The 10,560-nt window shown below is 54.1% G+C and overlaps 1 protein-coding gene across 1 annotated transcript; it reads left to right on the top strand.

Moving 5' to 3' along the window:
• The first annotated feature begins 2,922 nt into the window (after positions 1–2,922).
• Positions 2,923–10,082, top strand: LOC119844576 (protein ABHD15-like). The gene is given in 4 exon segments (XM_038375606.2): positions 2,923–4,708; positions 7,135–7,395; positions 7,397–7,488; positions 8,543–10,082. Coding segments are annotated over 4 exon segments (1,293 nt in total). The 5' UTR covers positions 2,923–4,288; the 3' UTR covers positions 9,063–10,082.
• Positions 10,083–10,560: the final 478 nt, after the last annotated feature.

Raw genomic sequence — 10,560 nt, 5'->3', positions numbered from 1 at the left:
CGAACAGAATGTTGGGAATCATCAAGAAAGGGATAGATAATAAGACAGAAAATATCATATTGCCTCTATATAAATCCATGATACGCCCACACCTTGAATACTGTGTGCAGATGTGGTCGCCCCATCTCAAAAAAGATATATTGGAATTGGAAAAGGTTCAGAAAAGGGCAACAAAAATTATTAGGGGTATAGAATGGCTGCCATATGAGGAGAGATTAATAAAACTGGGACTTTTCAGCTTGGAAAAGAGGCAACTAGGGGGAATATGATAGAGGTCTATAAAATCATGAGTGGTAGAGAGAAAGTAAATAAGGAAGTGTTATTTACTCCTCATAATACAAGAACAAGGGGCCACCAAATGAAATTAATAGGTAGCAGGTTTAAAACAAACACAAGAAAGTATTTTTTCAAGCAACACACTGTCAACCTCTGGAACTCCTTGCCAGAGGGTGTTGTGAAGGCCAATTCTATAACCGTGTTCTAAAGGGAGCTAGATAGATTCATGGAAGATAGGTCCATCAATGGCTATTAGCTAGGATGGGCAGAATGGTGTCCCTAGCCTCTGTCTTCCAGAAGCTGGGATCGGGTGACAGGTTATCATCAAGTGATCCATGCCCTGTTTCTTCATTCCCATTGGGGCACCTGTCATTGGCCACTGTCAGAGAACAGGATACTGGGCTTGATGGACATTTGGTATGAGCAAGTATAGCCGTTCTTATGGCATCCTCCAGCTTTGTCTAGCTTCTGAGGCCATCACCATAGGGCTGCTGGATAGGTCCCCACGGCAATTCCCTGCATGTCTGGCCTTCGTCACCTTGGACAGAATCTTTTTATTCCCCAGCCTGGCCTGGGAAAGAGAGAGAAGCCGCAGCAAGGACAGGTATTAGGATGATACTGTACAGAGAGACGCTGCCGTGCAGATTGAGGCACTAGTGCAGGGCCCATGGGGCTGCATGGCTAAGAGCCACACAGGGCCGGAAGTAGTCAAGTCGCTACAGAAACGAAAGCAACACAGAACAACATGGCCCACTCCTCCATCCGCAGCAAGGAAGTGGGGAGGTGAGATGGTGCGGTGTTATCAGAGTAAACAGCCAGACAGCGCCCACGCAGCTTGGCTTGGCGCTGCTGACTTGCAACCTGGCCTTGCAGTTTCAGTCTTGAGCTCTCTGTGCACCTCAATAGTAATTTTCAGCCTGGGACATCTAGCATATGCCTTTCTCCCCCACCCAAATAAAGGCTACTGACCCATTCCTGTTCTCTATATTCTCTCCTTTCCCTAGACCCTCCCCACCACAGGGTTTTCTAAACTTTTAATTTGGGGGCAAATTAATGCCAGCTGGACACTGAGCAGGGCCGGGAAGGAATCCCATCTGGCTCTTAGCACTTCCAGACCCTCTGATGAAAGGCAGAGGGGTTTTTATTAGTTTCACCTGTTGGAAGGTTTAGCCCATGGCAGACAGTCTGATGCACAGTCATTTGCACACGCAGTGCAGTGCAGTGCAGGGCAGTGTGACACACTCTTACAGCTGCAGTGCTATGCTTTCAGCTAGGCTGCTTGTGTGTGGCACAGTCATGTGCCATGCTGTGTGTACAGAGCTCTTTTCACAAACAGAGTCAGTTCCACAGAAAAGCAATGACTTATTTTCTCTCACCTGAATTAGGGACTTTGGGTGCCTCTGTCCCAGGTCCCGCAGTAGGCTCACAGGATTCCCAAAGTGGAGTGGCAGCTGCGCTGGGGTCTGCCTGGTGGCCCAGAGAAAGAAACAGAGGAAGAGAGGAAGCAGAAGTTGGGAGTAACAGTGTCACGAATCCACTCCCTACGCCACCAGCACATCCTGTGAGCTCCTTGTTCAGGGTCCTGCAACCATCACAGCTTCCCATTCGCTTGCTTATGTCAGCTTTCATGGGTAAGTGAGTTTTTGTTTTAGTACAAGGAAAGATTCCAGGGTAAACAGGCAGCATCCATTAGCCCAAATGGCTCTCAGAAGAGGCAGGGTCCTCTGTGGGGGAGTGTCAGACACTGCATGATGTGGATTACTTTTAATAAGGAGACTTTTCATTTGTGATGGGCTAAGTTCCTGGTGCTGAGCCTGCAGCCCTGTCTGCGTCCTTCAGTTCCAGTCACACCCTCCTTTCCCAGGCCTGGGGGTTTGGGATGTGATTTTCCTTTCTTTGCCCCACAGCCTCCTAGTGGTAACTGCTCAGCTGCATCTGGTGCTGTGGCTGCAAGCTCCTGCTCTGGCCACACCTGTTCACACTGATGTTGATTAAGGGACTTGTGCAACTTCTGCTGAGTAATTATTTGTGGGGAAGAAACAACCTTCAAGGCAGCAGGAAGATCAATGAAGAAACAAGGGACAAAACAGGCTGTAAATCACCTGGTGCATCATGTCGGGGAAGCCCATGTACTGATATAGACCCCCCAGGGCAATTAGCATCTTCAGGAAGAGGTGTGGGATGGCCTGCCCTTTGGGCATCGGTCCCCCTTATATGGTGGCTAGTGCGGGATGCACAGGGGAAAACCTAATGCACCTGCAGTGCTGTCCCTTAGGGACACATTTCTGCCTGAACCCTTCCTGTGATCAGTTTATGGCCTGGAGCAAGAGATCAATAGTTCTTGGTTGTTGTATCCCTGCTAGCATCACTGCAGATGCTGTTCATTCATGTTCCATACAAAACAATGTTAAGGGAGCATTAATCTTGCCTCGTAAAGCACTCCTGGATCAGACAAGGCCAATGACCCATATGCACCCTTAACCCAGTCTCGGGTGTGCCTGCTTTACCGCGCTCATGCTCACACACTGTTTCTCACACCAAACCGAGACTAATCTGTGAGCGCTACCGAAGCCATCTCTGGACTGTGGCCTGGCCTGGATCCTGACTGGGAGGCCTCCAAGACATGGGTGATTGGTAAGATCTTTGGAGTAAGATCTTTGCCTTGTGGGTGAAGGGGTTTGGAGCCAGGGCTTTATCCCTGGGAGCCAGCCTAGGTTTGCTTTTTGGCTGAACTATTACATGCATAGGAGGTGTGGCCGGATGGGTTTCCCTGTGGAATGTCAGCAGGGGGTATGTGTGTGTGCGAGGCACCCAAATGCCCTGGGGGATGGTGGGGTTAGACACTGCTTCTTGCTGCTCTGGTGCCCTGTCCCCCGACTAGACTGTCTGGTCTCAGCACAGATACAGGCAGGACTGGTCTGAGATCTAGACAAGGCAGTCAGGGTTCCTTAGCCAGCATAGCTCAGATGGCCAAGATCTGGCAGTTGTTGCTGGAGAAACAGACCATTCTCCTGGCTTCCATGTGGCCCAGCTCTGCAGAGAGCCCATGTTGCTGCTGCAAGGAATGGCAGTGGGGCTTATGCCACCAGTGGTCTAGTCATCAGCTGTCATGCTTCCTGTGTCGTGGTTTGTGAGTGCTAAGGGGTGAGCTGCATGGTGGATGTGGCTGGCCGTGCTCCTAGAGGGAGGTGATGCTCCATCTCTGCACAGTGCTGCTGAGGTGAGAAGCTGTTCTTTGTGAGTGCAGCTGGGGATTTCAGCTGCTCCGCTGAGCGGGCTAGAAAGCGCTGCCCAATTAACACTCCTGCTTCTTGCCCGTGCATCTGCCCTGGATGTCCAGCCCTGGATTGGAGCATTTGAAATGCTGCTTCTGAGGGCCAGAGCCTGAGAATAAGGGACGGGAAATGTTAACTCCTTTTCTCTTCTGTATTTGCTCATGAGCTGCTGAACCTGTTGCAGAGAGTAGCCATTGCCCTTTGCTTTGGGTGTCCCGGGCTCTGTCTTCCCCAGGTCTCCCTTTTGCTTTGCCCACTCTCCTAGGACGGGGGTTGTTCTCACTCCTGTGCCCGGAGGGGGTAGGTGCAGAGTGGTGAGGTGCCGCCTGCCCCAGCAGCCGAGGGAAGCCTTTCTCCCCACAGCATCCCTCACACACATCCCATCCCCAAGTCCCCCCTCCCCTCACCCAAAGGGTTAGTCTTTAATGGACAATCTCTGGTCTCTGTGGTTCTCTCTCTCTGCGTCTGGGACCTACACGGAAACTGCTGCAGCTCTTCCTCCAGGCTGCTGCTTCACACGCCCCAGCCATCCCCGCCCTCTCTCACTACCAAAGCAGAAGGTTGAAGTTTGCCAGGCTAGAAACCTGTCCTCTCTGGAGGGAAGTCTGCTGAGGAAGTCTGGATAGCGCAGCCCCCTGGGCTCAGCTCCTTCCTCTCCCTAGGGCTGTGTGTGATTCAGCCCCCCACAGCCCATTGAGGAGCAGGGACCTGTGATCCAAGAAGGCTCTGTCCTGGCCATGCTGCCATGGGTGGGGATGCTGGTCTTCTTCCTACTGCTCATCTTCCTGTGTGTCCGGGATTGGGTTCAGAAAGCAAAAGTTCCCAGCAGCTCTGGGGCCCAGCTGGTCTGCAAGCCCTCTGTGCTGGCTGCCTACCTGGAGAGCCAGTGCCAGGCCTTGAAAAGCCTATGCGAAGCCAGCTGGCCATGGAGGGCTCTCCCCTCCCTGCAGACATTGGCCAGCATGATGGGGCCCCTGGATAGCAGGGTGCACTTTGTAAGGACCTATCTGCAGCTAAGCGATGAGGGGCTGGTGGCACTGGACTGGGCAGTGGGACCAGCACAGCAGAAGAAGAGACAGACATCCACCATCTGCAGCACACCTGTCCTGCTGCTTATCCCCAACTCCTTCGGGAAGGTCACCCGCAACATCAGCAAGGTAATGAGGGGGAGGGACTGGCAGTGACAGGCAACAGGGCTGGGCACTAGGAACTGCAATCCCGGTTCTGCACTGACTTACTGGGTAACCTTGGGCCAGTCGTTTTCCCCTTTGTAGAAAAAGGGACCATTATCCCGACCCCGTCAGCTACAGCTCAGAGAATTTCCTTAGACAGACAGCGACAGGACGCAGAGATGGAGCCAATCCCTACCCTTGAGGGGCAGAACAATGTGTGTGTTTGTGGGGAGGTGGGACTCAGGGCAGAAGTGGGCTGTTTGGAGGGTTTGGAAACACTGTGGCCTATTTGGGGTGGGGGCGAGTGCTGTGCCTAGCTGGAGAACATAGGGGGTCACACAGGATTTGGAAGGGTGTACTGTACTTAGAAAATTGCTGCACAACCCCTGCCCACGCCCACACCCACACCAGGGAGGACAGGCTGTTCCCATCAGGCAGGTGCATGGAGCTCCAGTCTGTCTCCCAGCTGCCCGATGCCCGGGGCAGAAGCTCTCTAACCAAGGCTGTGTATAAACCCCAGCAGTGTGTTCCTTGTCCAGCACCGAAGTGGTCCCCTAGCAATTGCTGCTAACAGTGGATTTAGTGCCGAGGTTTATTCCCCATCCTCCCATAACCCCACTGACCCCATTTGCTCTTCGGCTGTGCTCTAACAGCTGACAAGCTGAATCTACAGAGAAGACAGTGGATTCTCTTGGACTGGGCTGGGAGACGTAGGTCCTTCTGGGCATCTTTAAACCTCTCTTCACCTTACCAGAAATGGCCTTAGCGCCACCTCACTAGCCTGTGAGTGCAGTTAGAACAACACAGTCAATACCAGCCAGAGAGCTCCCCAGCTAACTCCAGTCTCGGGGTCAGAAAAGCTTGTACTCCCTTTGCTGTTTGATGCAACTGAGTCCAGGTTGTCCTGTCAGTGGCACCCACACCTAGTGCCACACGACCATGACTGTAGCACAGCACATCTGCTGGGTCCATATGACACCTCTCGATGCTCTTGCCCACTCCACACCACCTAGTGCTGATATTCTTTAACAGCTTCATTAATCATTCCTGTTATCTGAACCCTCCCCCTATGCGGTGCCCATCTGGAAAGGGGTAAAGAAGATGCCAGTGAAATTTTCCAATGATGCTGAATTGGGAGGAGTTGCAAACAAAGGGAGCTAGGGAGATGGAAAGCAAGGGCAAAAAATAACAAAATGCCATTGCACATGGGAAATGCAGCCAACCCATCTGACCATCTGGGGCAGAGACCTCCCTCTTGCAGGGAGAGATCAGGGAGGATATTAGAAAAAAACTTATTCACTAGGAACGTGGTGAAGCACTGGAATGGGTTATCTAGGGACGTGGTGCAATCTCCTTCCTTAGAGGTTTTTAAGGCCTGGCTTGACAAAGCCCCAGCTGGGACGATTTAGTTGGGGATTGGTCCTGCTTTGAGCAGGGGGTGGGACTAGATGATCTCCTGAGGTCCCTTCCTTCCCTGATATTCTATGAGGGTGAGGGGTAGGGCTCATGGACTTAGAGGTGAGTGGACAGTGTGATAGAAAGCTGAATGGTCAGTGCTGTTTGGGGCTGTGCTGCAGCAGGGAGGGGGCTGTGGCTGACTCCCCTGGTACTGTTAGCTTCACCGAATTAATAGATGGATTTATCCCAGTGGGAGCTGGCCAGAGATGGGCACACGACTGAGTTGGGGATGGAGGGGCTGACACAGAGATTAAAGGCACCAAGCACTCAACGTGCTTGCTCATTTGGGTGCCTCAGCTTCTGACCAGCCCCCGTGAGAGCCTGCGGCTCCCACTGACTTCAGTGGGACGATGGGTCCCCAGCACACTGGGAATCAGACTAGGTGTCTCCGGTTGGATGTCCACATTAGCAAGCACGTCTGCAAACCTCGGCCTGAATGTGGCGCCCGAGGCCAGGAGACAGGGATCAAAGCAGCATGGCCGGGGATCAGGACACTGAGGAAAGGAAGAATGAGAGAAACGTTCCAGGCAGTGATACCATGGCACTGAGCAGAGGAACAGGCTTCTAAGACCCATCACATGGGTCCTTTCAAAGGACCATTTATAAGACATAGATAATGGCCACAGAGAAGAATCCTGACCTGGATTCCAGGTGCGATCACAGGTTTCTCCTGTTGTCTGAGTCCCTAACCTAGGGCCGTCCCTGGGGGGGAGGGGGGGTGGAAGTGACGGATTTGTCTCTTCCAGGACTGACCATGCTGGCCAATCGCACCGGCCCACGGGGCCGCCAAAGCATGGGGCCCAGAGTGGTCACCCCTATACGTCCTACCCAAGGGATGGCTCTGCCCTAACCCACCAGCTGGTAGAGCAGCCCGGGGGTGGGACCCTCAGGGCAGACAGGCTGTCCTTCCCTGTTCCCAGGGCACTCACAGTGACTCCCATTGTCTGGTCTAGCTATGTCACGTGGCACTTCTTCATGGCTACCATCCTGTTGTCTTTAACCGCCGTGGCCAGAACGGCTGCCCCCTAAGCACTACCACGCTGCAGCCGTATGGGGATCCTGCTGACCTGCGAGAAGCCATCCGATACATCCGCTCCCAGTGCCCAGGGGCCCTGGTCTTTGCAGTGGGGGAGAGCACTGGGGCAGGGCTCCTGTTCTCCTACCTGGGAGAATGTGGTTCCTCTAGCCACCTGACAGCTGCTGGCTGCATCTCCCCCCATCTTTGATCCTCGGGGATGGTTTGAAGCTGGGTGCCCCTGGCTATGGCAGCAATTCTTGCTCATGTCCCAGAAGATGTGGCTCAGCCGGTGAGTGACTCGTCTCTGGGTCTGTCTGGGGCTGAGATGGACAGTGTGTAGCGATGGCCTGGCCCTGCAGGGTCTGAAGCAATGAGCCACAGCCTCCCAGCTCCACCATGCCATGAGTGCAGCTTTGCAGTGCACTGAGGGATCCCAGTGGCTTTTGACCTTGTCCCATGGACCCATGTGAGATCCTGTGGGATCAGCAGATAGGGGACAGAGCTGGTGATCCTTTGGCCCAAAGGCCACATCGGCATTGTGAAACTCTGTGGAGGGCCGGGTAGGGAAGGCTGTGCCTCCCCATATGGCCTGGCCACCCCCTTCCACTTCCTGCCCCCTGACTGTCCCCCTCAGAACCTCTGACCCATCCAACCCCCCCACTCCTTGTCCCTGACTGCCCCCTCCCAGGGCCCTTGCCCCTAATCACCCCACCAGGACCTCACCCCCTATCCAACCCCCTCGCTCCCTGTCCCGGGCTCTGACTGACCTGACTTCTATCCACACTCCTGCCCACAGACAGGCCCCCCGGGACTCCCATGCCTGCCCCTGTTTCCCATCCCCTGACTGCCCCCCGGAATCCCCTGCCCCTTATCCAATCCCCCCACCCCCTTACCATACCACTCAGAGGAGCCCGCAGCCCCACTGCTTGGCCAGAGCCAGCCACGCCGCCTGCACTGCCCGGCAGGAGCACTGGCGGTGCACTGAGGCTGCGGGGGAGAGGGGACAGCAGAGGAGGGGCCAGGGACTAGCCTCCCTGGCTAGGAGCTCAGGGGATGGGCAGGATGATCCCGCGGGCCGTAGTTTGCACACCTCTGCCCTAGGGTGTAGGTGGAGCAGTCCTGGTTAGTGAGAATGCTTCTCAGCACAAGGTGGGGAGCTGCAGAGCCCTGGGGGAGTTGGATGAAGGGAGAAGGCCTTTTCTATCCCAGATAGAGCCATGGTGAGATGGTCAATTCAGCCCTGAGTTGCCCCATGCTCAATCAATTAACCTCCCCCAGCACAGGGAGCTGTCCCCCCTCCTCATTCTCCTGCTTGGGCTCTTACCAGTGTCTGTCTCCCCCAGGTTTGCCACGGTGCTAGGGGAGGTTCTTCCCCTGGATCGTTTCTTTGGGGGGCAGTCACTGAGGGAGCTGGAGGAGGTCTTGTTCTGCCAGGCCCAGACCCGGGACTTGTACTGGGAGAGGAACGACCCCCTGCGGGACGTGGACGACGTGGCAGTACCAGTGCTGTCCATCTGCAGCCAGGACGACCCCATGTGTGGGGCCCCCAAGGACACTCTGCCCTTTGAGCTGTTTGAGACAAATCCCTACTTCTTCTTAGTGCTCACCCAAGGAGGCGGACACTGCAGCTTCTTCAAGGATAGCCTGTGTGGTGCCTTCTGGAGCCATGAGGTGCTGCTGGAATTCTTCCACACCACTGGGGATTTCCTCCTCGCAGAGGACAAACTGAAGGGCCAGGACAAGAAGAGAGGGGCCAGGCTGGTGATGAAGGTCACCCAGGGCAGAAGTGGCTGCAGGCAGGAGTCCTGCTGCCCCCACAATAGCCCTGACATTTACAGCTGGCAGCGCTCCTACACCCGCTGACCTGCTCTTCATTCGGCATCTGGAGGACGTTCTGCTGACCTTTCCCGAGAGCTCTGTCTCATCGGCTGCACCTGGATGGTTTCTCAGCAGCCCAGACAGCTGGGTTGTGCCATACCCTCCCTACCCCCCATGCGCTCTTGGGACTGTGACTCTTTGTAACAAGAACAGGGCCATCCCTAGGGGGGTGCAGGACCCAGGGCGAAAGAGATGGATTAGTCTCTTCCAGGACCGACCACCCTGGGCAATCGCACTGGCCTGGGGCCCCCCAAAAGCACAGGGCCCGGAACAGTCACCCTGAAGGGACAGCTCTGAACAAGAACATAGTATTTCAGTGAACAAACGGATCATGTTAGATGATAACTGCAGCGTGACAGAGGTGCTGGGTGTTGGCATCTCAGGTTCTGCCCTGTCAGATGTGGTGTTTGTGTCCCAGTGCCAGTGGCTCCTGGTTGTGATAATGTGATGCGTTTTTGTGCCTTTGCTGATGGTTGCCAGGTACTGTGATGTCCCAGTGCTAGAAGATTGGGGTCCAGCCAGGTGCTATGCTGCAATGGAACAGAAAGGGATGAATGATTATTTATTTTGTAGCACCTGAATTTATGCTGGGTGCTTCATGGAAGACCTACTAAGACACAGGCCCTGCTGCAGTGAGCATATCTCTAGGTTTTACAGGTGTCCAAGCAAATGGAGGTAGCTGAGAGTCAGGAGGGAGGCCAGGGGCTGCAGCAGAATGATGAGGGGTGACTCAGGGTCACTGCCTGGGCAGCATTTTGGGCCTGTTACTTTTCTCCATGTAGCTCTAAAAATAAGGACATTAATTGGCGTAGATTCCCTTCCTGAGGCTGGAACTGCTGTACATAGCTGGGTGATGCAGTGCTAGACACTCCTGGATCCTCATCTGTAATGCACCCCTGTTGTGTAGTTGTACCTCCTTGCCCATGTGTGCAGGCTAACTGGCATTCTTCATTAATGCTCCATGACAAGACTAAAAGATGCTTGAAATATTATTTTAAGCTCAAAGACTGGTGTCTTCCTCCCTCATCTGCATCTCACTGGGATCAGTAGACACTCATTCACAGACATACATGTGTGTACACTCACAGACACATGGACATGCACCCACAGGTGCACACACACACTCCCCCACTGCACACTAATGCTCAGCTCAGGTGACACTTACCACACATCGCAGCCAGATAGCTTAGCTCTGTCCCCATAGGGAAGCCACAAGGGTACTTTATGCCTCCATAACAAACACCAGCACGTTATAAGTCTACCACAACCACTGGCTGATGCTGTGTTCCCCAAGTATCATTGCCCCTAGAGCTGCCATGTCCCCATGTACCAGTATCGCAAAGGGGGTAGAGGTAAAGTTGTCTGGGTGTGTCATGTGGAAAGCTAAGAGTGGCTAGGGATGTCTCTTGAAGCAGCAAGCAATGCCATGGGAAGACAAGGGACTTGTGCTCCAGTACAGGAAGGCCTGAGCCAGTAACACAGA

The sequence above is a fragment of the Dermochelys coriacea genome, chromosome 17 (assembly GCF_009764565.3).
Source record: "Dermochelys coriacea isolate rDerCor1 chromosome 17, rDerCor1.pri.v4, whole genome shotgun sequence".
Classification (NCBI taxonomy): Eukaryota; Metazoa; Chordata; order Testudines; family Dermochelyidae; genus Dermochelys; species Dermochelys coriacea.
This window is presented reverse-complemented; position numbering and strand designations above follow the sequence as displayed.